Below are 27571 nucleotides of genomic sequence, written 5' to 3'. Positions count from 1 at the left end.
GGCCAACACATCCCTTCTCATTTTAAATCTTCTCTTAGCCCCTCCTCCCATGTGTTTATGGTGCTGAGGATAGAGTCCAGGCCACACACACGCTAGGCAAGTGCTCTACACCTTCAGCTCCTCTTCTTGTCTCTTTTAATAGAGAGTTGACCTGTGTGTGCAACAGGTACATTGGGTTCAGGGGCAAAACCTTTCCCCTAAAAAAGCTTAGAGTTATCTTGGAAGTGTCACAACAGTCTCAGATCTGTGCAAATCAGCACTAGGGGAAGCTGTTCAATGGGAGTCACCCACCCACAGCACTGCTGTCTACAGGCACGAGGGGAAGTTGGCCACCTTGTTTGGCCTAAGTGGGACACCATAGAAAGGACTCCCAGCCCTCATGCCCAGTATAGTGTGGTCAAAAGAGTGTAGTGGTTATCATTTGCTCTCTCTTTCCAGAGGGCATCTCCTGACCCTTCTTTCACATCATGTTAGACCGAGTGAGAGGAAGGCCACAGCACTCACATTAGCTCATAGCACAGAGCAGCATTCTCAGTCAGCAAACCTGCTCCCTCCAGTTGGGGCCACCCAATAACTGCAGGTTCAACCAGAAAATGCAAGAGGATACTCAAGGTTATTTTTTTTATATACATAAGGAAAGGAGAAGGGGGAAGAGAAGGAGGAGGGGGAGGCAGATGGGAGAAGAAGAGAAGGAAGAGGAGGAAGATGGAGGGAGGAAGAGAGGGAGGAAGAAGAGGAGGGAGATGGAGGGAGGAAGAGAGGGAGGAAGAAGAGGAGAGAGATGGAGGGAAGAGGAGGGAGGAGGAGGAAGAAGAAGAAAAGAAGAAGAAGAAGAAGAAGAAGAAGAAGAAGAAGAAGAAGAAGAAGAAGAAGAAGAAGAAGAAGAAGAAGAAGAGAGAAGGAGGAGGAGGAGAAGAAATGTTGCATAAGAAGGAAGGCAGAGCATGAAGCCATAAAGCTGGCTGGTCAACCATGGGTTAACATCAGGTTCAGAGAATCACACAGTAACCCAGTGTCTCTGCAAATCCCTGAGCCCCAGGGTGAAAGACATTTTTATTTGTGGAAACAGAATGGTTCCTTCTTTCACCATTGACTCTCTCTCCTCTCATTTCTTTATTTTTGGTCTGTCTAAACCCTAAATTTGGACCATCCATCATTCTAACCTGCTCAGAATTTTCATCTTTCTAGAGCCAAAGAGCAACAAATACCAGGTCCAAAGAGCCCTCTCCCACAGCCGAATGCCACCAGCCCTCTTTCTCCCAGGGTTACAGGGTGCTCAGAGCAGACGCTGTCAGCAGGACGTGCCACACACAGCAAATCACCAAACCAGAATGCGTTAAAGGGGTTCCGGGGGACTTACTCGTGCTTGTGCTGGTTCCAATCGTGTTGATTGTGGCGGGGACAGATGATGAAGAGTAGAGGGGCACATGGCCGTTCTCACAGCCCAGGCTCTTGTCCTGCCAGTTGGAGGCGCTGATGCAAATCCCAGAATCCCGAGAGTTCTGCCAGCCATTGAGCTTGTCGTCAGAGTTCTGTCTTTGGTGATAGTAGTGCGTCTGTCCATAATCCATAGAGTCTGAGCGGCCTCGGTTCTGGCTACCAAAGCTCGTGGATGTGCGGTCCTCCAAGTGATTCAGCCACATGGCTAGTGCACTGCGGTCTTCCAAGGAAGTGGCTGGGTGGATCAAAGCATAGGACAGCAGCTGCCTGCTCTCCTCAATGTGCTGGTTGTGTTCGATAGAGTGTGCCAGGATCTTGGGCAGCAGTTTCATATACTCTACTTTCGCGTCGAGGTTTCCTGGCTTCAGCAAAGGCAGGTGAGTTAGCAGAAGGGAAATCACTTTATCCTTGGATTCCTGTTGCCATTGGTTAATGATTCCTGAAAGGAAAAGTACACAGGACACATGAGCAAATACACCCACGATCACACGAAACACCACACTCTAAAAGTCTGTGGCTTAGAGTCCCGACTTCTTAACCCTGGCTAAATGTTCTCAATTGTGTATGAGATCTGGTTAACTGGCTTAAGGTTTTTAGGGGCCAGGCACTTCAACGAGATAGAGTTCAAAACTTCTTAGAGAGTGCAGATGGTAGACCTTGTGATCCTTTGTACTATATAAAATGTGGGTTTCGTGGTGAACACCTGATTACAGGTGTTCTTGGTGTATTCAAAAGGTGGAGACAGAAGGCTCAGAAGTTCAAGGCCATCCTCTACTACTTAGGAAGTCTGAGGCAGCATGAACTACGTGAGACTTTGTCTCAAAAAAAAAAAAAAAAAACAAATAAATCCTTGGAGCTGGAGAGATGGCTCAGTGGTTGAGAACACTGGTTGCTTTTCTAGAGGACCTGGGCTTAATTCCCAGTACCCACATGGTGGCTCACAACTGTCAATAACTCCAGTTCCAGGAGATCTGACACTCTCTTCTGGCTTTCTCAGGTACCATAAACACACATGGTGCACAGACATACATGCAGGCAGACACTTATATACATAAAACAGATTTAATCTGTTTTATAATAAAATAGGTGATATTTTATTATGCATATACATATATAATGTTATATATTATATAATGTATAATAAAATATAAAATAGAAGTCTCCATTTAAAACTAACAAGTGCTTAGTTGTCAAAGAGATGGCTACTTTGGTCCAACCAATGAGAATTGACAGCCCTGTCTTCCTTCTTATAGACAAGACTAGGCACAACCTTAGACAGGGGCCAAGCATGATGAAATTTCCATCAACTGAGGGTTCACATGGAAGAATTCTTGGAGTGAAGATGCCTCCCTGCTCTAGACATCTACTGGAAGCATGTTAAGTGCAGGAGAAGGGATGTGTGTGAAGCTGGTTCCCCTTCGTACGCAGAGGAACATGACAGGAGAAAGGGATCTAACCCCTCTGTCCCTGAATCTTAATGTGAGAGCTACAGCTTTCTTATAAGAAAATAATGGAGCAAAGGAGCCATACAGCTCCAGGGACACCTTGGATCCCATATACGGTAGGGTATTTATCTTTCTAAAAAGATCTGTTTCTGTGGGTTTCTTTTAACACTTTATTTTTAATTTAATATTTTTATTGGAATTGATGTGTGACTGAGCGTAGCACCTGTGCGTGCTGTGCTTATGAGGGCACAGGACAGCAGAGCACACTGGATGCTGTTCTAAGGAGCAGTACCTACATCCATTTAGACGAGGTGTCCCGAAAGCTCAACTAGGCTAGGCTGGCTAGGCTGGTGAGACCCAGGGATCCTCCTGTGTCTGCCTTGCAGGGCTGGAATTACATGCGTGCACCACTCTGCCTGCCATTTCCACATGGGTCCTCATTCTTAAGCATTTTAAGCATGTGCTTCAGTGTCACTAAGGACACTCACAGTGGCATGTAATCTGCCCGCAGACCAGCAGTTCTCAACCAGTGGGTCGCTCAACCCTTTCAGGGTTTCAAACAATCTTTTCACAAGGGTTGCCTAAGCCTATTGGAAAACACGGCTATTTACGTTATTATTATTCATGAGAACAGCAAAATTAGTTCTGAATAGCAACGAAAATAATTTTATGGCTGGGAGTCACCACAATACGAGGAACTGTCTTAAAGGGGGACAGTTTTAGGAAGCTTGGGAACCACTGCTGTAGACCTTCATTACCTTCCAAATCGAAATCTGTCTTCATCAAAACAAAAATCCACCCACCCCTTTCCAAGCCTTTGGCATGCCACCATTCCATTTTCTGTCCCCAAGAACCTGGTTTTGCTTTAGGTACCTCAGACAAGTGAGACCTCAGAGTTTGTCTTTTTATTGTTTGAGACAAGGTCTCAGACTCTGAAGCCCTGGCTTGCCTCAAACTCGTGATTGACTCCATCTCTGTCTCTGGATGCTGGGACAGCAGGCATGAAGCAGCTTGCCCAGCACTCCCACTGAATGCCTCACACCACTCTACAGTTTCCTTCAGGCTCATGCACATGAAGATCTGTTCCTTAACACTTCCTTCCCAGTCCCTCTCAAATGGCAAACGATACATGGTGCCTGTTGAGTTTTGGAGACAGACAGTTATCCACAGAGTGGGGCCTTCCCCAGTGGATTTCATATGGTGTCTTCAGGTTGGAGAGGTTAATTATAAGCTACAAACTCATCAGTGTGTACTAAGGCCGCTTTAGAACACTTGCAAAGAAAAATCTCAGTGTTACGGCTTCATCTAGAGTTCCCTGAAAGGTCCCACGTTGAAGGTGTCGCACCCAGTTTAGAGATATTCAGAATGGAGTCTAGAAGGAGATTTTCTGATCACTTCTGGGTATACCCCTGAGATGGATAGTAGACCCCTACCTCATGTTTCTCTTTTTGCTTCTTGGCTATCATGGGCTACAGTTTTCTTATCCAGTCAATATGGACTGGAATCTTCCAAACTGAGAGTGAAAATAAAACTTTCCTCTTTTTCTCTTGGATATTATGTTGCAGTTACAGAAAGTTAACCAATGAGCATTTCGGACACGGTGTCTTTGGAGTCAGGCATCGGAGTTAATCCCAGACTTGCCTGCCACTTACTTTGTAGTGGAATTCTGTCACATTGCTTAACCTGTTTGAGCCTTAATTGTCACACAGTCATGGGTAGTAAGTCCCGATAGCTTCTGCCTCCCTTGGATTGGACCTGTTGAGAACTTGATGGCAGAAACGCTTTCCCTTCATTCTGTATCAGTCAGAAAGATGACGTAAGCAGCTTCTGACGTTTAGTTTTACAAATAGAGGGAGGACACCAATGAAGTCATTAAAACATCACCAAGTTGGAAAAAAGATGAGGAGTGAGCGAGGAGGGTGCTACAGAGAGTTTCTTTCATCTCCCATACCACTTTAAGAAAGAGGCCTCATACATTACCTTCAAAAGCCAATTCGAAATTCATTTATAAAAAGATTCCCAACTGTGGGAGGTAGATGAATGTATCAGTTAAGAGAGGAGATTTAAGAATCAGATAAATCTAGGCGCGAATTGTTTTTTTGCCACCAAGTACTTAGGAAATATTGAGGAAGTTACCCAATCTTGCTGAGCCTCTCATCTCTGGAACAGGGATCATAAGTGATTCATGTCTTTATTGTAAGATGTAGAAAAAATAACTAGTTGTGATGTCACTAGATCTAGTAGCAATTAGCTAAATTGTCAAAGAGCCCTTCCAACAACTAGAAGTGAGACTGGACTCTTCATGTGGGGTTTTCTGGGATGCCGAAAAGTCGTTGTGTGAGGCAGAAGCCTCTGACATGAAGACCGAGGAAGACTATAGAGAAGAACTGGGAAGCCAGGGTCATAGAAAGGCACAGAAGAGTTGTGGTGGAAGTGTCTAAATCCTTGTTCCCGGGGCAGTGGTAGGAGTTTGGGGGTGGGGCATGAGGGATAAGGGTGGGGATGGGGGTGGGGAGTGGGGTATCTGAATACTGTTAGACACCCCACTAATAATACTAGATATAATACCAGCAGCACAGATTCTTAGTAAAATAACATAAGCCATGTATAATACCTGCAACTTTACAGTAGTCAAATTACAAAATAGCAATGAGCTACTTGATTTACGCCAACACTAAAATATCACTTCAACATGTAATCATTGCAGATCACTAGGACATTTATCCTCTTTGGACTTGAGTTAAATGTTTGAAATCTGAGGTTTATGTTATCACAGACACATCCGTACTTGAGTGAGCCATATTGCCCTGCCCATGCGTGGCTAGTGAGCCAGTCAGCACAAGCTAAAGACATTCTAGTGGAGAAGAGCATGAGACAGGTGACTTTGGGAGGTCCCTCCTACCTCCCTGACGATTTAGCTAATTGCCACTAGGTATAATATCTATCTGGTTGCCACCAGATATAAGAACTTCACATGTCTTACTAGACAGAGCCTATCTTTTAAAGGGGTCTGGGAAATGAACAAAAACTTATCATAGTATCTCCATCCCTTTGTCTGCAAAGACCAGGCACCGTTTTCTGGGTTTTCCTTGAAGTCTGGGGTGCTTTTCGTTTATTTGTTTGGAGACAAAGTCTCATTACGTGGTTCCTTCTGGCCTCCAACTCACAGCAGCCCTTTTGCATCAGACTCTGCTAGGATGATAGGCACGGGCCATGAGTCTGGCACGCTTTCCATGATGGCTATATTTAGGAGGAAAAGAAACCTAGTCAGTCTGTCCAAGGGTCTCAAGAGTCCCAGGAAGGAAACAAAAAGGCCCAGAGGAAGAACAGAGGTGTCATAAGCCAACAGTGAGCTGGGGCAGGCCGCATGCACACATACCCTTACAATTAAATTTGGGAACTAAAAAATGCGTGAGGCTGAAGAACTTCCTAGACTCCCGCTAAGGCCACTTCCCTGTTTAGATAGTCTGCCCTCACAAAAGGTCGGTCTTAAAAAAAAAATGTCAGGACAAAAATAAAACATAAATAGGACTGGGAGTGCTAGTGAGACAGGTTATCTCCAGTAAGCACTTTCGGCCAAGGATTAACCCAGGACTCTGAGGAAAGAGGCACACCAGAGATGAAGGATGAGTGGTCTCTGTCCCTGGTCCCTTCTAGGGCTGAAATAGCACTATCTTTGGGAATAGCCCTGTGAGGGTTTGAGGTTGTGTGGCCAGGAAGACAACATGGCTTTTGCTTACCCCTCCTGGGAACTCAGCTATAAGACTGTTTTCTGAGGCTAACCACACCTACTGGCTCAAACTTCTATTGCTCTAGCTGTCATGCTGACAGCTAACAGTATTGAGTGGTTTCTGTGGGCCAGGCTCTCTTGTAAGCCCTGTGCATTTAATTACTCATTGAATGCTCTCAAGGAGCTTAGCGAGAGGGGGCGGGGTGGCGGATCTTATAACTAGCCTTATTTCGCTGATGAGAGAGACAGAGACGTAGGTGGAGCAACTAAGTTGCCATCGGTCCCTTGGCTAGCAAAGAGGCAGCATGGAGGCAGACAAATTAGCTTTCAGCTACAGATGGTTATCATGCTAGAAAGGCCATACGCTAGATATTTTAGCATTCTTGGTTTGCAGTCGTTACATCGACTGTGTATAAATGCTTGGCTATAGTTACAAAGCTGTGGAAGTGTAGCAAAGGGAGCGTCAGAGACAATGACAATGATATTTTTTGTAGTCTTAGGGTGCTTGTAATTTCTTTGGACACTTGTCTTTGGAAGGGAACCTCATCCTCTTCCCCGAGGTCTAGTGGGGCATGTTTAGTGAGTCTCCTGAGGCAGTATTGTGGAGATAGAAGTGTACAACTTTAGGGTTCAGGGGATAAAAGATGCAGCTCCTGCCTTGCTCTCTGCTCTTGGATGGCTCACTCTCAGGGAGGTCAGCAGTCCTACTGAGAGGTCAATTCTTCACCCAGAAGCAACCCAATGAGGTCATTCTGGTAAGGAACCAAGGATGTCTTAGTTAAGGTTACTCTATTGCCACCATGAAACACCATGAGCAGAAGCAGCTTGAGGAGAAAGTCAGGGCAGGAACTCCCGCAAGGCAGGAACCTGGAGATGCAGAAGCTGTGGAGGGATGCTGCTTGCTTGCTTGCTTGCTTGCTTGCTTGTTTTTTGTTTGTTTTAGACAGGGTTTCTCTGTGCAGTCCTGGCTGTGCCTGGAACTTGCTCTGTAGGCCAGGATGACCTCAAACTCAGAACTCTACCTGCCTCTGCCTCCTAAATGCTGGGATTAAAGGCTGGGCCCTCCCCCATCAATGATTAATTAAGAAACTGCCCAACAGGCTTGTCTGCTGCTGGATCTTACAAGGGCATTTTCTCCTGTGTTTGTTTGTTTGGGTTTTTTGTTTTGTGTTGTTTTTGTTGCTGTTTTGGCTTGGTTTGCTTTTTTTGAGACAAGGTTTCTCTGTATAGCCCTGGCTGTCCTGGAACTTGCACTGTATACCACACAGGCTTCGAACTCAGAGATCCACCTGCCTCTGCCCACCCAGTTGGTATTAAAGGTGTGTGCCACCACCACCCGGTTGAGGCCTTTTCTCAATTGACGCTCATTCCTCTCTGGTGAGTCTGTTTAAGATTGACATAGATTCACCAGCACAGAGATCCTCTGCCAATGTCCACCTCAAAGGTACTAGTCATGTAAGGCCAGCCCTCTTGCAAAGGAAATCTCAGAGTCTTCACATGACTAGAGCTCCAGACAGCATTCTGAGGGACCCTGAACCACAACCACACATTTCAGGATCTACAGAAACAGTGCGTAATTGGATATGTATTGTTCTAATCAGCCAAGTTTTGAGTAATTTGTTTCACAGCCAAAGATAACTAATGTATATCCAAGTGCATCTAAGGAAAAAAGGGAGCTTTGGCCATTTGGCTTAGAATGCTCCGCCTATCTGACACTGCTGTTCCTATTCTGAAACAGACCCAGCTCGCTAACTTGCTGCTACTAAACACCTCCCTCACCTCCCTTGCCTCGATTTCCTGCTCACCAACAATGGTAGACTATGAGTTAGCTCTCAAAGTACCTTCAGGGAAACGACGTACTGATCATGGAGCCTGGAGCTACTCCCACATTAAGGGGTGAGATTTTTCGGGGCGACTTAGAAAATGGTTTCTGATTATAATTTGGCCTCCCATGGTGGTCTGCCTGCAGGAAACAGTGTGCTGATTATCTGGATTTTCAGTACATCCTGTCAACCACTACTCCCCAAGTCAAATTACCAAGGCAGCATTGCAGGATCTGCCTCCCTGCTTTCCAGACAGCACGTTAGCCTCTCAGCATGAGCATCTGTGACCATGCTATGGGAGAGAACATCTCTACCATCAAACAGAAGGCGGATCCTACATGCTAGCTAAATCCTGCTAGATGTCCACCAGCCTTCTTTGGGGTGTCTATGCCCCTTAATCTCGTCCTGACTCATCCCAGCATCAGCCTGTATGGAGTGAGAACTAAACATGGGAAACTAAAGTCCAATCCCCATGAGTTTTGATGATGCCAACTTATCTCACTATCCTCTGAGAGCCTTCACTGAGTAAGGAGCCAGATGTGCTGGGTATTAATGTGGGAAAAAAGTTAACGATTTACTAATTTTAATCCAGTGACATAAGAAGAGTAAAAGAAAAATGGAAAGTTATAGTTAAAGACCATGAGTATTAGAAAACTGTCCCACAACTCTCAGGGTGACGAGTTTAGTATCATTGCCATACAGACATATGTCAGTGTTTAAAGCTGCAATTGTTAGTAAATGACCCTTAAATTGCTACCTTATTATACCCCTGTTTTCAGCTTAATAACATTCACCATAAAGAGGCTTTCTCACAAGTGCATTTAGACAATTTGTTCATGTAAGAAATGACTGGGAATTAAGTGCATACTCGCATGAAGAACTGGCTAAAATACATGTGCTTGCTACAAGGCAGTAACACCAGTGGGAGTTGATGGTTTAATAGTCCTGGTTAGAATTTACATTACAAACTCAATCCTGGACACAGCAGAAACAGAAGGCTTCTAAATTTAGTACAACTCTGAATGACTCAAAAACCAGAAACAAAACAAACAAGCAAACAAAACGGATGATAACATCATATAGCAAGCATTTGATAGGGACACAGAGAACCCCCCCAAATCAAGACAAAAGCGGCAAATGCAGCAAGCACGTAGTGAGCGTCCCATGTAGGTACCTACTCTTGCCTCTTGTCTCCTAGGGTATCTTCCTGAGCTGGGAGAATAATCTGGGTAACTTGGTGGGGGTCTGCACATTGTGCTGACATATCAGTTATCATGAGACACCCAAATGTCTGGAGTTACCAAGGCCCTATTGTAACCAGCAGTGCCTTGTTTGAGGGAGTCAAGCAGCCTGAAGCATCTTTCTCCTTTGTCGAATGGTCCCCCACCGGTCCTCTACTCTGGCATTCCCACCCTGCACACACTCCTACACTAATCAAATGTCTGTGTGGCTAACAGATTGTGGCAGAGACGTCTTGCCAAGCTTTGCAGTTCCTGCCTTGCTTTCTCTGTTCCCTTGCTGTGAGGGAAGCCAGTGATATCAATTATGAAGAGATGTAGGCATCTCCAGAGAAGATGAAGGCTCAGGCCTTCTGCTAAGAGTCAGAACAGGTTTGGCAGACATGTCACTGAGACATCTTGAAAGTACTGCTCCAACCCCAGTTAATATCCCAACAGTGATGTGGTTAGAGACATCAGACCTGACCTACCCAGCTAGGCTGTTATGTTAAGCTAGTAAGTTTGGGGGTTTAAATTTTTTTTTAATTTTTATTATTTTGTTTTACACGTCCAAGTGTTTTGTTCACATGTATGTCTGTGTGCCACTGTGTCTTGTGTCCTTGGAGGTCAGAGGAAGGTTCCCTGGAACAGGAATTATGAATGATTGTCAGACATGTGGTGCTGGGAATTGAACCCCAATCCTTTGGAAGAGCAACAAAGTTCTGGACTGCTGAAGCATCCCTCCAACCACTGCCCCCTCACTCAGGAAGTAATTCCTTACACAGCAATGGTTAATTAATACAAAGGGTTTGTATACTTAGTAAAAACAAACAAACAAACAAACAAAAAAGGCTCAGGGAAGAATGTAAAAGCTGGAAGATAGAGAGATATATTGTAAAGTGCTGCCTGTGGATATGACATTGCTCTTGGCAGCTGTGCAAGACACAAGACTTGCACAAGATCAAACCAACCAAAATCCTAGCATGGATGAGGGAAGGGGTCATGAGACTCTACCCTAAGTGAGGAGTTATCAGCAGCTAGCTGCTAGGAATGGGAGGATTAGTCATCCCTGGAGGCGTGCTTACTGGTTGGATGCCCACGCTCTACTGGGTGACCTCATGCACACACAGAGATGGCCAGAACTAATGGGACTTACTGGATTTTGCTTGTTTTTAATGGGACAGGAAGTGGGGAGATGGATGTGACAGGGGAGCTTTGAGTTGAGTTTGGAGTGGGGAAATGACAGGTGGATGTGATCGGTTTTCATTGTATACACATAGGAAATTCTCAAAGAATTTTTAAAAATCCTGCTTCTTGAGCATGCCAGGAAAGGCAGGGATCTGTATAGTAGAACCATGAAGCCTGATAGCTTTCTCTGAGGGCAGGAAGCCACTAGATGTTGGTTATCCATGGGCACTTGGTGACATTCAAAGGGCCGCAATCAGGAATCTCCAGCCTCAATAAAGACCTGCAATGGCTCAGCCACCCCTGAAGAGGGGTCTGGTTGTCTCTTCAACAAGAACCTTCCATCTGTAGCCACTCTCCCTAGGCTCTGGCATAGCTGGGTGCCCAAGTAAGGTTCCTTGGCTCCAAAAGGACCCAGGGCAGCTGGGGATTCATCCTGAAGTCTCTTGGCCAAGAGCTCTGCTTAGGGTTGTGGGTCTCTTTTAGTTTCTGACCACTGCTGTCTCTGTTTGACTTTTGTAGGTGAGGCACCCATTGTCAGAAAGTGTATAAAATAAGCCAACTTCCCAAACCACCTATCTGGGCTCTGACCTCTGAGCCATGAATATGCAGGGAAACTACCACATCTATGTTTATAGCCCAGATCTCTCTGTTGATCTCTAGACATGATTCAACTCTACCCTCATCTCCATTTACAGGGTCTCAAAGCTACATGTCCAAAGATTGTATGTCCCATCGCCTTTCTCCCTCCAGATCTGTTATCATGTGCCTAACCTGTTAGCATATTCAGAATATATCCAGAATCTGAACACACTTAGGTATCCTGCTCCATCATCAGTGAAAGTCTAGGAATCATAACCATCATTTTGCAAGAATGAACTTTTAAGACTAGTTGATCGCTCTCCTGATTAAAGATTGGAGTGCTACCCATCTGCTGTGGTTTGGGGATGGTGTGAGGATGGCCCAAAGGCTCACACGCTGGAAGATTGGGTCCCATGTGGTAGTTTAGAGGCGATGTGACTTTAAGAGGTAGGGCTTTGTGAGAAGCTGAAGGAACTGAGTGGACCCTTGTTAGGTGCCATGACAGTGAACTGTAAAAAGAGCAAGCCTCATCCCCTGACTCTCTCTGGCTTTTTGTCTTATCAAAGCTTCTCTTCTGCATAGACTCTTCCTGCTGTGATGCCATTCACCATGAGGTTCTCACCAGAGGCTCAACCAACTGGGCTGGACTAGGTCTGGTCTTAGCCTTTTAACCTCCAAATCCATGAGCTGTAAACCTCCTTTCCTTGTAGGTACCCAAGTCTCTGATATTCTGCTAGGGTGGTAGGGAATGGAGCGGCACACGGTCTCATCATGAGGAAAAGCCAGCGTTGTCCTGGGTCTATAATTCAGTCCCACTCTGTTATTGTCTCTCTTGCTTTGTGCCAGCTCAGGTCCCTTTAACATGTCAAAGGCACACCTCTCTTGGAACCTTGGTACTTGGTGTTTTCTCTTCCTAGAACACTTTTCCTTGAGCCATGTGTTGCTCCTATCAGTTCACTGTTGTGCAAATATCACTTTTCTAAGGAAACCTCACTCATACTAAGTTGCTCACCTCATCCTCTCGCCCTGCCCTCGCTCATCCCTGGCACTGTTTTACTTTCTCACATCCCTGTACTGGATGTTTAACAGACGACAAAACAGTTCAATTTCCAGGTTTCTACTGAAGTCCCTTCTTAACATTCTGTTTAGGGTGAAAAATTCTGCTGTAGAACAAAAGCATCCTGGGTGCTCTTCCTGATTGTCACGACACCAATTAAAGTAATCCCTACCAAAAAAAAAATTTGAGAGGCTGATAGCAGAATTAAACATATTTAATGTAACTCTTTTGCAAACATCTGTTGAAGAGCGAAAGAAAAGCAATCCTAATGACACTGTGTCAAGATGCTTCATGTCAGAATGTTGACAGTTTTAATAAAATGTCCTAGGAACGGGGATCCTAAAACTTATGGAAGTTGGCGATGGGAAAACCCTTCCCTTGTGCCTGACAACCACATGATGTAATCTCACAAACACCATTCACATAGCTGCTAGTGTTGGAAGCCTTTCTGGAGACGGCACATTGTGTAAAGGTTTGAGTTTCTGCTCTTGCCAATCGTCCCCCACCCCTACCTGAGCCCAACCCCCCTAACCTCACAAAGTGATGCTCTGAGTCTTTAAAATGCTCTGAGTCAGCAATCCTGTGCTGACTTGAAAGAAAATAAAAGCTCATGCTTGATAATACTGCATGAGCATTAGGCATTGTCCCATGGGAAGACCAGAAATGAGAATTCTGACAGAATCCCACAGTATCCGCACTCTACAGCATCCACTGCAATGTAAGGTGGCTTTAGACAACGCCAAGGCCTAAGTGCTTGGTACTGCCCAGAGAGGAGAGTTAGGGGATGGGGAGGGAGCATCTTGGAGAACTTAGCAGTTCATAAAAGAGCTTTGATATTTCCTGCTTGATCACATGGGCCAACATGGACAGCAGCTAATTCACACAATAGGGATGGACCCTAGGAAGTGTGAGGAGAATTACAGCCAACGAGTTCCACCCTACACCAGAGAGATGTTCTGTAAAATGAGCCCAGATTGTTCCTCCATGGGATCCCACACTTCCTAAACTAAACGGAGTTTCTTAACAACGAATAGGCAAACATTTTCATCTGAAGATCTAGGAATCTAATGCACCAGTGTGAATGTGTGAGTTTATGCTGTGGGGTGTAGCTATGTAAATACTATCAAGAAAGAGCACACCGATATTCCCAAAGCATGCATATCAAAGGTGCTGATGGTAAGGTTTATATGTTATGCATTTTGGCATAACATCTGAAGCATTACACATCTAAGTCATCCTATGGAGAAGAAATGAATGATTTTTTTATTGAGGTAAGCTATTTGAATCTCTGTCGCAAATTAACTATGCATTGCCTTATGAAAGAAAGTCTGGATTAACCACAAAAACAGAGGTGGGTGACCCTGGAAGACATCTATTTGTGCTGTACCAGCACAGCTCTGTAGAGGGAGTTGGAGGCACACCTCCCTTCCTGGTCCACTCCCAAGCTATTACCCTGGGAATATATGCAGAGGCAAGCAGTAAAAGCAGGGTTGTAATCACCTGCTATGTGTGCTGCAGGCTCACAGGTTAGTAGGTTTGGTGATGTGGGAAAGTCATGGGGAACGAGGAAGAGCAGAGGGTGAAGAAAAGGCCCAGGGCAGCAGGGTCCAGACATGAGTGAGCTTTGTGCATGCACTTTCAACTGCCCAGGTCCCGCAGACCCACATGCTATGCTCTGAGCTGCCCCATCTCATTGCTGAGAGAGGAGACCTGGGTGGGAGGGGCTCCTTCCAGGAGATAAGTCTTCTGATGGTTATGGAGGGAGGAGGGTGTACTTCTATGTTTGGGGGGGTTTAGAAACTCACCGACTGGCCCTCATCTTTACCTCCAGGTCTTGGGGACATGGCCCCATGAGGAGAAAGACAATGCAATCCTCACCGGTCCTGAGCTGAGGAGGACACAGTAGTGTGTCACTTTGTTTTAATGGCTCTTGCACCTTTAGACAAGGATGTAGTTGTTTATTACTTATTTTTAGTCTCTATCAAGGTATACAGCCTGGCACTAGGACCTGCCCTTTTTCGATAAAGTTGGTATAGAGTCTCTAGAAGGCGCTGAGATCATAGAAATGTCTTCAATGATAATGATTTGGGAGGAATCAGACTACAGGAGCTCACTCTGAGAAAGCCTCCATTTTTGGAACCAAAGGACATGTACCTTGTATATATCCAAATTCTCTCCTTCCTCTTTTCTGCCCCTTCTGTCACCTGTGGCACCAGCTGAAGAGTCTGCCTCCCACCCCCAATCTCATTTTTTTCACTTTAGCCCTCACACCTTTGAGCCCCATCACTGACCTGTTCACATCATTCTCTCTAGTCATAGCCCTGTCACACAGGCGGTCCGCTACTCCCTTTGCTAAGCAGACCATACAGTCTTGCTGGACAGAATGGGTTGAAAGATATGCGTAAAATTTCCTGTGATAGCTGACTGACAACAGTCTGTTCTTTCTCCTCAGATATCCCTTCCCCTCAGACAGTGAAGCTCAGGTCAACAGAAGAAACCAAAGCAGAGCTGCAATAACAAGAGTGGCCCAGAAGAAGACAGAACCAGCCTTTCCCTGCTCTCAGCAGCTCCATACCAGCTTCCCCTAAGCCAGACAGACACTCAACAGATGGCTGTACCATGGATCATGGATCAATCCTGCTGCTCCTCACACAGAAACACAGGTGAGGTCGAGTCAGCAGTGGATGGCATTCAGGACCGTAGTTTAAAGTACCCAAGTTATGCTCTAGGAACATCCTCTGGAGGCATCCATTTCCAAGAACTACCTAAGATGACTGGCTATTCCGAGTGACTGGGTGGGAGGTGGGATAGGACAGAAGAAGATAGATCCCAAAGCATAGCACAGTATCATCTGGGCTTGGATCCCCGCTGAGCTGTATGAACTTGGGAGAAGGAGTGGTCCAAAAGGTCTAAGCTGCTTCAGGGTAGAAGGCTGTGTGTCTGGAACTCGTGAGAAATGCAGATTCTGCTCCCACGTTCCACCCCAGGTACGGAACACAGACCCTGTTTGACTAGCTTTCCAGATGACTGAAATCAAGGCTTAATTATGTTTGAGAACCACTGACAGAAGGAACCAAGAGGTGCATAGCCACCATGTTCTCGAATTATAATCCCCAGGTGAGGCTAGTGTGAAGCCAGGTGAGAAAGGGTGATTTAGGAGGAATTGCTTCAAGAGTGGCATGGACCTTCACCCCCCACCCCAGAAGTCGTGGAGTTTAAAACAATAAGCCATCGAAATGTCACAATATTTCTAAGACAGGGCTGACCTCCCCTGTTTTCTATTCATCACCTTCTGTCCAGAAAAGAGAGGTACAAAGTCCTTCTAAGGATGGATGGAGGAGGGATGACTCTACTTATCAGGGTGTTAGTGCACAGTACAATAAGGTGTGACCCAGCCCAGGGTGATCACAAACACAATGCAGCAAAAATGTCAGTGCTGCCCATGTCTTTTTTTTTTTAACCCGGACTCCCACCCTCACAGCCTTTACATAGTCCACAGAGTACAGCTCCACTCCTAGGAGGAGGGCTGTGATGGGTCTGGCGGAAGCCACGGCAGCCAGAACATTACCTCTAAACAGCTGCTCCGGAGAGCCGTCTGATGAAGACGTATTAACTCACTGGTCTGCTGGTGAATCACGAGACACACGTCGAGGGGAGCACAGTTCTCTTGATTAGAGGACCATAATACTGTGCTGCGTTTGAAGGGGAGGGCACAGACGCTGTACAGGTTATATGGAGCTGAAAACATTACACTTGAACCAGATGTTAGGTGAAAGCTGTGTGCGTGGATGGAATGATCACTTAAGGGATTGCTCCATCTCCTCCCTCTCCACTTTGTCCTCCTCCTTTTTCTCCCCTCCTCTGGTGTCTGCTGGGGATAGTTCATCATTATTGAGTGGCCACCTGAGTATTGTGATGTCAGAGGCATCAGCCACAGGGAGCAATGCTAAGAAGGGGCGAGCCATCCAGGCTTGCTCCAGCATATGTGTGACTGTGGTATGCACTCTCAGAACACTTCTTCATGCTCTCTGTTTACCTGATGACACTTCGTTTCTCAAACACCTCCTGAACATCCTCCCTATTCCAAATCCACATGGGAAACCAATGTACCATGCAAATTGCCTAAGGGCACACACCCATACCCTGGTACTGCTGTGGATGTTGCCAGAGTCCCTGATCACTTGTCCGGGTCAGTCTGGAGGGCCAGGCTGTTATTATAGAAAGTTTCCACACACCTTCTATTCCTAACGGTGATCACAAGTATTGCTGGCCCACATGCTTCGGTGGCACCAGCAGACTGTCACACTCTTAGTAAGGCACTCCATTTAGGACCGTGACCCATAATGTGTTTGCTCTGGATATCAATTCGCTGGCTCTAGATAGTCTTGAGCTGTTTACATCTTCTCTCAAATGCCTATAACTGAGCCCAGATTAAGACATCTGGAAACGCAACTTGGATTGGAGAACAGCAATTTAGTTCACACAACCCTGGTCCTACCCTAGATGCCAACAATACCAAAAATCGGCAGGAGGAAGTAGGAAGAGAGCTCTGTTCATAACTGTTCACAGCAGGGATGGGGTTTATCTTTTTTTTTTTTTTTTAAATTCAATCTGGAATTTGCAGCATTAGTGCTGAAGAAATGGAAATGAAACTGAAGGGTGGTGTGGGTGTGCCCTCTGTCTGCCTGTCCATCCCCGCATGCGAGGCATGTGTGTGTGTGTGTGTGGTGTATAGGAGAGAGAGAAAGAGAGAGAGAGAAAGAGAAAGAGAGAGAGAGAGAGAGAAAGAGAGAGAGAGAGAGAGAGAGAATACAGGTACCTTGATCCTGATGTGTAAGGGACTTCAGAGAAAAAGGAAGCAAGCCACTTGGAATAAGACAGGAATGTGGGGAGCAGACATATAACCTTTAGCACATGGCCTGCTCAACTCATCAAGGAACAGATCCCAGGTCCTAAATAAAGCCCCAGAAAGCACACACACATGGGAAGTTCTGGCTTGGGTATAAAATAACTAATTGGGCAGGAGCTGGAGAGATCAGCAACAGCTGAGGTGATGTGGTTTCCCAATCTGCCATAAACTACTTTCAACCACGTAGTAAATAAAATAAAACTTCATTGTAAATGAGCCTCGGCTGTGCCCCATGTGACTGCTTTTGCTGCCTCCTCATGTGACTGGCCTCCCAATTTAGCGCGTACCCAACTCCCAATGACCTGTAATAACACTATTCCCAAATTAGAGCTCTCGATTTGACTTGGCTTTGGTTCCTCCCTCAAAGCAAAATAAAGCATCCGTTTTCTTATTTTCACATTCATAAGACTCCCCTTCGGAGTTGCCAGCTCAAACCCTGCTCCAGGCAGACTGAGCCCTCCCTACTTTTTCCCCCACTTCTTCTTCTGGTTAGCCAAGAGCCCGATGGAAAAACACCAAGAGACAAAAACAAAAACAAAATCAGACGAAAATTCCAAGTAAGTGACATTCAGCTGGAAAAGCTATGATTCACATGCAAATAAAAACCTCCCCGAATTCACTTGCATCATATGATGCAAGCCCCTGGCTTCAACATAAAAAAGGACAGCATGAAATCACTCACAATTAAACTTACTCCAGAATACTGGAATTCTTTGGCAGGACCTTCTCAACTAATGATAAGAACCTTTCCCCCACCCCAACAGTAGCAGGATGAAACCAATTGGGGGAGAGCCCAGGGCATCCCCACCTAGGCTGACAGGCCATCCTGAAATCCCCAAGGGGTCCTGCATCCACGTGTCCCCATTCACACGTAGACTTCTCACAGCCTGTGAGGAAATCAGGTTAGGGATAGGCCTCCCCAGAGAGTGCTCTCTTCCCAGCAGACACACACACACACACACACACACACACACACACACACACACACACACGAAGGACCGTGCTAAGGACACCGGACTGAAGCATCCTGTCCAGGAAACTGCCATGCCCTGGACAGACCTCCTCAGCCCTGTGCAGAATCTCCATCTGAGCTTCCCAGTATACCAGCCTGTGAGTTCAGGCTCAGCCTGGAGACAGTAGTAGATTCTACTCCTCATACTGACATCTCAGCTCTTTCCCATAGAAGGTTCATCTGACATAGCTATCATTTTTTTCCATATGTGGTCTCTAGGGGCTACAAACTCTGCCTTAAATCATGAGGTTATAGAGTTGGAAGGGGTCCCCTTTACTGCATGGGAATGTCTCTACCAAAGAATTCTTGCCTAAGAGTCACCTGGCCCTGATGCTCCAGGCCGTGGGAATCTCCTCCACTGTCAGAGAACTGGGTCTCCAAAGCCGTAGTTGGCCTCTGTAACATTTGCCCAGTTAACTGGGATCCATTTTCCTAAAATGGTGAAGAACAAATCTCTAATACCCACATGCCATTGTTCACAGTAGTCATATAACATGCAAGGAAGGACTCAAATGTCTATCAGTTGATAAACAGAATGGGTGATAGACACAGGATACTATTCACTCTTCCTAGAGAAGGAAGTTCTGACACTAGCCACGACATGCCCGAGCCTCTAAGACATTGTGCCCAGTGGATTAGGCTAGATTAAAAGGGATGAATAATGTACAATTCCACTTACGTGAATCAGATTCTTAGAGATAGAAAGCAAAATGGAAGTTGCTGGTGGCTAGGGTAAGCAGAAGAGGGCTTGCCATTTAATGGATACTGAGCTCTTGTTTAATTAAGATGGCAAAGGAACTTTAGAACAGAATAGTCCTGATGGCCCTCTCTACTTTGTGAATGTCATTAATACCAGAACAGTACATAACATTGTTACAACGGGTTAATTTTATATGACAATAAAATATAGAAAGATAAATCTACTCTCCTTTTCACAAAACAGCTATTCCCCCATATCTGTCTTATTAGCCTAAAGCTCACAGCATTTGAAAATTATTCTTGGAGATGTTATTTCTAGGCACCCCTGCCTTTTGGTCTCCCCCCTCTGAGTACATTAGTATCTCTGAAAACCAGGTGTCCAGAGCTGAGCCTTGCACTGGGGCTCAGCTGCCCTCTCCTCAGGATCCTGTTCTGAGGCACCTCCTTAACCACAACACTAAGAGTTGCCCAGAGTGGGTGTCCTGACTACCTGCTTCAGCTACTAGGATGAAGGTCTTGGAATTCAAATCAAGAAACCACCTCGACACCCACTGTCCCCGACCTGGCTCTATTCCCCAGATGGCCAGTTGCAGCTGAGAAGCTAACCTAGAGAAGGCAATGCGAGAGGGGGTTCAGCTCAGCAAGAGCTTTTAAGGAGATTTTCCAATGGCTTCTGGGTGTTGGGCAAATGTCAGTGGTCAGTGGTCTCAATGGCTGCTTCTCTGTACTCTACCATAAGCCAGGGGCATGATCAGCGTGTTCAGAAAAGACTGCTAGGTGGGTGTAGCCCCCCAGAGCTGAGTAGATTGCATCCCAGGTGCAAAGGTACACTCAGGACCCTCTGACCATCTGGGGAAAGGGTATAAAGTTTGAGGCAGGCACACTCCCTTTTGTATTTTGAGATCTGTTGAAATGAACAGCCTGGGTGTTGGTCTGGGTCTACAGGAGTCATCTATTTCTTGAAAGTGGACTACTCACCCTTTGGAAGTGGGCCAGTGACTTAGGGGTACCATGTGAAGTGTTGCTAACATGGTAAATATTGACAAGCACAGCATACAGCTTTTCTAAGGAATGCCACTTATATGTCAATTGAATTAACCTTCATGGGGTAACCTTTAAAAAATTAATTCCTAGCAGGTGAGTAGTATACCTGGGAAAGGCTCACGTGTGTGTGTGTGTATGTGTGTGTATGTACATACATGTGTATGTGTAGGGTGTGTGTCTTTACATGCATGCATTGTAGTATGTGTGTGCTTGTACATGTATGTAGTATGTGTGTATACATGTATGTATAAGATGTGTGTGTGTGTGTGCATGTTCATGTATGTGTGCCTCCCCTCCCAGCTGGACAAAGCACATGTCAATAGGGCTAATTTCTCCATCTTCATCTTCTTGACTTCTGATTTTCTGTTAATATCGGAGCCAATAATAGGTTGACATTGGAAAACTTTTTCCAATGCCAATATTTTGTCTGGAGTTTGGAAAGGCAGAGTTAAAAGCTACCCTTTCTGGGAATCTTTTGGTTTTGGGACTTGCCAGAGAGGTTCTTAAGAACCTGTAATCTCCTGGAGTCAACCCTGCCTCTCTTCTGTGTCAACACCTGGATAAGCAGGAGTTTTGCTCTCTTGTGTGGAATAGTTTAGACTTCAGTCACCTGGTTTGAGAAGGAGCCTTTTACTCTGAAGAATAGAAACTCAACTCCTTCATGATCCCTTTCCCTTTAAAAGAGGCTCCTGTTCTCCCAATCCCTCCTCTGTGAAATTGGCCAGCTATAGGAACCTACATTTCCTTATGAAAACTAAAGAGACAGATGAAGCTTTGGAGTGCTCTATGGGAGAAGTTAAGTCTCTGTGTGGTGGGCTCTTAGGTAGGAATAAACTAAGTCAAGAAGTGTCCTGGGTGAAGAACCACAAGAGATGGACAAAAGGCCACCCAGGATCCTCCATTACCACAGCCCTTTTAAACTGTAGGAAGTAGCCCTTTCAGTAAAGAGCGATGGAGTCACAAGTGGTGGCTCTGGGGTCTCCCCGTCACCTACCTGCATCTCCTGAGACAGAAGGAGGGATTACATAAGTCTCCCTGAACCTGAACCTGAACCTGGGCCTCAGACTTATTTATACCTGTGTTTTCAACTTTCCTCACTAGGATTACCCTGGGGAAAATTCCATTTGCCTTCCATTCCAACCCCTTTGGAGGTGTCCTGACGAGAAGATTTTGAGGGAAATGACTGTCCTTCCTAGCCTTCTGCAGATAGACCAGAACCCATACTCTGGAGGCCAGAACACCAGCAGCCACTTTTGTTCCTCCAGAACATGGCTTCCCTGGGGAGAGTCCACCTTAGGCAGCATCGTGTGGCATCTGACAACGAGATAAGCCAACATGCAGACTACAGAGAAAATTTGGTTGATTATCCACACCCCAGAAATATTTCTTTTGAAGATTTGTTTTTTATTTTATGTGTATGGGTGTTCTGCTTGCATGTGCGCACGTGCACTGTGTTTGTTCAGAGCCCACAGAGATCAGGAGATGGTGTCAGAGGCACAGAGACTGGGGTTAAAGAGTGCTATAAATCATCACACGGGCACTGGGAATCAAACCTGGGTCTTCTTGTGAACCACAGAGCCATTACTAGGTACCAGCAATCATGCAACCCGTGGGAATCAGTCATTTTTCTCTACATCAAGCAGGCAGCACTGGTCAAATATAAGCCACGAAACCTTCATGGGGCAAAGGAGAACTTTGGTCTCCTTTTATGCTTTAATTTAGTGCATGTTGATTTTCTACACTGCATTTTTTAAATTTATTGTTTGAAAGAATGAAGCCGTTGAGTACATACCAAGAGCAGAACATCATGGAGACCTGACCCTGTAGAACCAGGGTCTGCATAAGCAGACACTTAAAACACAGCCAATGAGCAGCATGCACTGTCAATAAGGTTACTGAGATGGGGACATATCTGAGAGTCACAAAAAGAGACTTCAGTGGCTATGTGCAAGCTGAGTCAGGTTCAGAATGCAGGGCCTAGATCAGTTCAGTGTTTGTTACATGGCTACTATTGGCCCAAGGGAAGACTCTGCAACTTCCTTGCATGCAGGCATAACCTGAGACGACACAAAGGCCATGTAGGATTAAAAAATGGAATGTAGTAGGAGGAGCGAGAGGTTGATAGGGAACTGAGCAATTTCTGTCCAGCTATTTCTGTTGCCTCTTGAGCTGTGGGTATTGGCACAGTTTAGGATTTTCCCTCTGTATATCCATTTCTCCAGACCCTTCTATGCACACAGCAGAGCCCCCACATCCCTAAGCATTAAAGGTGATATTGTGATATGTCACAGGGATCCTTCTTTTGTGAGAGATTTGTGAAACCACAGACCCCTTCCATCTCTGCGTATGTTTGAGCTATTCACCCCAACAGTTCCCATCAGGCCAGCCCTGTAACCATAGATTGCATGTTATGACAACATAACGATTTTGTGGTCTCTCTTCAATAACTACACACTTCCTATTGAAGAGGGATATTGCATCCATCATAAATCCTTCCCCACTCAAGAGCAGTGTTTGTGTTCCAGCTCATTCCTACAGCTTTGCTTCTGGGAGATTTCCAGCCCTCGCTCCTCCTTTCTCTCTTTCCCTCTCCTCTCCCTTCCCCTTTTCTCTCTCCTCAGAGGAGCTCTGCTAAACTGGTTTCTCAAACATTTTTTTTTATTTGGCACTCCATTCACATTGCATGAAGTCAAGCTTTTTGACAGGCATCCCACTCCCCACAGCCAAATGATGGGTACACACAGCCTGTGTTTACCTGCTTCATCCCTGGCTAGTGTCTGATGGGTTAATACCATTTACTAAGTGCATAGTAGTGTTTTTAAAAGGTTGCAAACTCTGTTGCCAAGCATAATTACTTCTCATTTTCAAAATGAGTGTTCCCCAGGCGGGGAAACTAAGGCTCGCTCTTGTTCCTAGCAACCCTGCTGCCCACCCACGGCCTCCCCCCACGGAGGCTAAGCTGTCACTGGCTGAAGGCAAGGCCTCATCGCTTCTTCCATGCTACCCGGTTTTCTTTTGGTAGGAAATCCAAACCTTGACAGACATTAGAAATTTAATCACAGGTGAAAAGCATATCCCAGCATGCCTCTACAGCAACACAGAATCAAATTCTGAAAGCAAACAAGCCGTTGCTTTATTCCCCCCTCTCTGGCTCTGCTGGCAAACTGTGAGGAAACTGGGTGTGTCGGATGAGGAGGACTCTAGAACACACCATTATGATTCTCTAATAATAATAGCACTCTTCCTGGCAATGCCCTAAACTCATAAGGTTTCCCTTACGTCTCAGCACATTTCTGAGGTGAAATAATAAAGCTAAAATACAAACAACGTCCTTATCTATCAGTGACCCTGGTTGCTTTAAGCTTTCTTAAAACCGTCACACTGGAAGCCAGCAGAAACGCTGAGTGGAGATTTCGGGATCTTGTCTCAACTGTCATTTTTTTACTCTTCTGGAGAAAGATGTTTTAACAGATTTGGATAAATGTAAATTAGGCAAGCAGATTTCCTCCTTAAAATAACGACATCAAAGAGTAGTCACACAGAAAAAAACAAGCCCAACAACCACGACTAATACATTAGTATTATAAATATCACCTTAGCAAACAGTCCAGAAATATAAACAACTGGAGTGCCAGAGGCAGACCTCAGCCTCACACGGCATCCGCGGTAAGCCATTCTGCAATGAAATCTGTGTTTAGAAAGCAAGTATTCACTGGTAAGGCTTCATTCACTATGCACTCACATCTTACTGCTTTTTATTTTTTGAGAAGTGTCTTTTTTTCCAGATAGAAAAATCTGTTTTTTTTATTATTATTATTATTAAAATTGACACTACTTCTGCCTTTTATAGTTCCATGTCTACAACTTTACAAAGCTGAAAAAAAGACAGAATGACTTGAGGCAAGCCTGGGAGATTTCCTAGCAGATATAGAATAGGAAGGAATGGCGGGGGAGGGGCACGCTGAGACTCTTGAACATCACATGTGAACTGAAGACACAGGGTGCAGCCCTGGAAAACTGTAAACCTATCGTTCCTTCTTGTTTGGATGCACACGATTTGTCCCTTAATCATTTGCTTCCATATCCTCCAGGTCACTCCAGGTCTTGTCTGAGACCTTGTTGGCAAACCCTGAAGACTTTCAAGTGGAAGGAAATGCTGCCCTTCAGATGTTCGGAGGCTTTGACTGGATGCGGCCGGGCATGGGGATGGACAGTGACTGGGCAGGATCCAATGAGAAGGAGATGGCAGGTGTTTGGTTCTGCTTTGTCTCTTGATTTCACACAGGACCTCAGGGACATAACGCAAGGTTCTAGGTCTGCAACACACAATCTCCCCCACTTCTTCCTTCAGGTATGTAAGTATGTTTGTGTACATTTCTGTGTGTGAGAGTGTAGAGCCCAGAAGTCAATGTTGAATTTTTTCCAATCACTCTCCAGATTATTTTTTGAGACAAGGTTTCTCACTGAGCCTGGAGTCCACAGATCTGGCAAAGACTAGCTGACCAGAGAGCACTAGGCATCCTCCTGTCTCTATGCCCTCAGTGCTGGAACGACAGCACAAGTGGCTGTGTGCAGACATATGCTACCACATCCAATGTTATACATACGTGTTGAGGATCTGAATACAGGTCTAAGGACCCTGGTGAATGAGCCACCTGCCTTAACTCTGGGAATGTAATGGCTTACTCCTCAGCTTCCTTAGGAGAGGAATAAAGAGGTTCTTTTTACCACAAGTTACTTTCAAGGAATGTTCTGGAAAAGAACGGTTTGTGTGCCTAACAACTCAGCCCTGGTGCAATGGCTGACATTTGCTCTGAACATCCTTATCTGGGGCTCCTGATTTTCTATGGGCTAAACTTCTACTCCTGCTCAGACCTCATGGTGTCCACTGACGTGTAGCTTTGCCTGACACCCCACAGCATCTGGAAGTGGGAGAGCATGCTTAAGCATTCTTGGTGGCAGATGGGTATTTTTAGCACTTTTAGAAAAGATTAGACTGTTTCTCATACAATTCATTCCTCACAATATTAGCACTTGTATCTTGAGAGCACGCAGCAGGGAACTATTGTTAGAGAGGACAGGAGCAGAATAAAGTGGTTGAGTTAGAAGGGATATGTGCAGCTCTGCTGCTGAAAATACCTTCTATACATTGACTTCCAGTGAGCTACTCCAAAACAGCCTTGCTCTAAGGGGCTATAAATTCACTAGGATCCCCAAGCCCAACTTTAAATATTTGACCTTTTGTTTCAAAGACTAATGGGGGACTCTTATCTGAGTTCTGCCTGCCCATCACATCCAAGTTCAAATGCAACTTTACAAAAGACACGTGTCAGAATGGTCTACTCTTGATACCCTCGTTTCACTCTGCAGTCTACCTCCTGGCTGTTTACACTATGTCTTACATAGCACAAAAAAGGATGGGCTTAGAAAGAAGTTTGTGGTTAGTGTTAGGCAAAGAGAAAGGGTTGTTATTGTCCAGAATTTCATATTTTCCACAGTATTCCCACAGACCTCTCGTAACATGGGCTGATGGCACTTGAGGAAACAGCTGAGGCAGGAAGAGCATTCTCACTTGGCCCTGTCCTCCCTGAGGCAGGTCTTAGAACTTCACTCCAAAGGAACTGTGGTGGAGCAAAGAAACATGACCATCCTTGAAGACACAGAAGGTCGTGTGAAGTCCCCATTCTGCATATTATCACCAAATCACGCCCTTTCTCTCCCAAGTTTGCTTTATACACTGTTCATCAAACCTGAAGCATCAAAACACAGCAGTTCCTCTTCTTCTGTGTATCTTCATTCCGTGTCTTCTAAAACATGGGTACATCAATTTCTATCCTATCCTCTTATTAAATTCTTTTTCTAAAAAGATTTTATTTACATGACTGTTTGCCTGAATGTATTTATGTGTGTCATGTCCACACCTGGTGCCCTGACAGGTCAGAAGGCATTGGAGTCCCTGGGATAGGGGTTACAGATGCTTGTGAGACACCATGTAGGTCTGTCTGTAGGAACAATAAGTGCTCTCAACCCGAGTTATCTTTCCATCCCCTATACTATCTTTTATAATTGGAGCTTTCACTGATGGGAAAGAAAGATGTTTCTTTGTCCCTATATTAGATAGATGTGTGTAGGTAATAGGTGAAGATAGGTAGATAGATAGATAGATAGATAGATATATAGATAGATAGATAGATAGATGGATGGATACATAGCTAGATAGGTAGGTAGATATATAGATAGATGATAGATAGATCGAATGATAGAATGTGAATTGGCTGTAGAACATTAGAGACTATTTACAAAAGCATTAAAAAAACTAGAGTAAATCTCAAGAGATTAATTCAGTAGACACAAATACCCTTTCAACAAAACATTCCAACCTACGAGAGAATTTCCTTCTTCTTCCAAGGACAAATATTTTACTGTGTTTTATAAGCCTAATTAAAACAATATTGTGGTATTCAAGCATGTGTGGGTTACAGGAAGGAACAATCCACCCCACAAAAGTCATCCTTCCATCACACAGACATGGAATCTGGGGTGAGAATTATGCAGGACCCTCAGAGGCTTCTGCCTTGTTTCATTAATATTCACATATCCACTTGGTACAAACCGAGGCCCAGCACCACAATTTCCATTACAAAGCTCCGAAATGCCAAGAATGAGTCATGGCATTGTGTAGTCTGGGCAGTGCACTGATTTTCTCCATTAACCAGGCATACATCCTGACAACTTCCAGGAGAAAAGCTGAATGAGTCAGGGTCAGGAATAAACCACAGCAGCTTACTATGTGCACAGAGGACCTGGGGAAAGAGGGACTGGGCAGTGTACTATGTGCATAGAGGACCTGGGGAAAGAGGGACTGGGCAGTGTACTATGTGCACAGAGGACCTGGAGTAACAGGGACTGGACAGTGTACTATGTGCACAGAGGAGCTGGGGAAGGAGGGACTGGACCGTGTACTATGTGCACAGAGGAGCTGGGGAAGGAGAGACTGGACAGTGTACTATGTGCACAGAGGACCTGGGGAAAGAGGGACTGGGCAGTGTACTATGTGCACAGAGGAGCTGGGGAAGGAGGGACTGGGCAGTGTACTATGTGCATAGAGGACCTGGGGAAAGAGGGACTGGGCAGTGTACTATGTGCATAGAGGACCTGGGGAAAGAGGGACTGGGCAGTGTACTATGTGCATAGAGGAGCTGGGGAAGGAGGGACTGGGCAGTGTACTATGTGCATAGAGGAGCTGGGGAAAGAGGGACTGGGCAGTGTACTATGTGCACAGAGGACCTGGAGTAACAGGGACTGGACAGTGTACTATGTGCACAGAGGAGCTGGGGAACTTGACAGTGTACTATATGCATAGAGGACCTGGAGTAACAGGGACTGGACAGTGTACTATGTGCGTAGAGGACCTGGAGTAACAGGGAC

The 27571-nt window shown here is 45.4% G+C and overlaps 1 protein-coding gene across 3 annotated transcripts in view; it reads right to left on the bottom strand.

Moving 5' to 3' along the window:
• Samd4a (sterile alpha motif domain containing 4A) overlaps nucleotides 1-27571 on the bottom strand; it is a 216422-nt gene that overhangs the window by 82468 nt on the left and 106383 nt on the right. For 2 of the 3 annotated variants that reach the window (XM_031361918.1, XM_031361919.1), the window contains exon 3: nucleotides 1361-1879. In XM_031361918.1, coding sequence (XP_031217778.1) covers nucleotides 1361-1879 — 519 coding nt within the window. Of the gene's footprint in view, nucleotides 1-1360; nucleotides 1880-16047; nucleotides 16359-27571 lie in introns of those variants that run through there. The other variant, XM_031361920.1, reaches the window with a different exon arrangement.

The sequence above is a fragment of the Mastomys coucha genome, unplaced genomic scaffold, assembly GCF_008632895.1.
Source record: "Mastomys coucha isolate ucsf_1 unplaced genomic scaffold, UCSF_Mcou_1 pScaffold9, whole genome shotgun sequence".
NCBI classification, from domain to species: Eukaryota; Metazoa; Chordata; class Mammalia; order Rodentia; family Muridae; genus Mastomys; species Mastomys coucha.
Note: the sequence above shows the minus strand (reverse complement) of the source record. Positions and strands in the feature narration are given on the sequence as shown.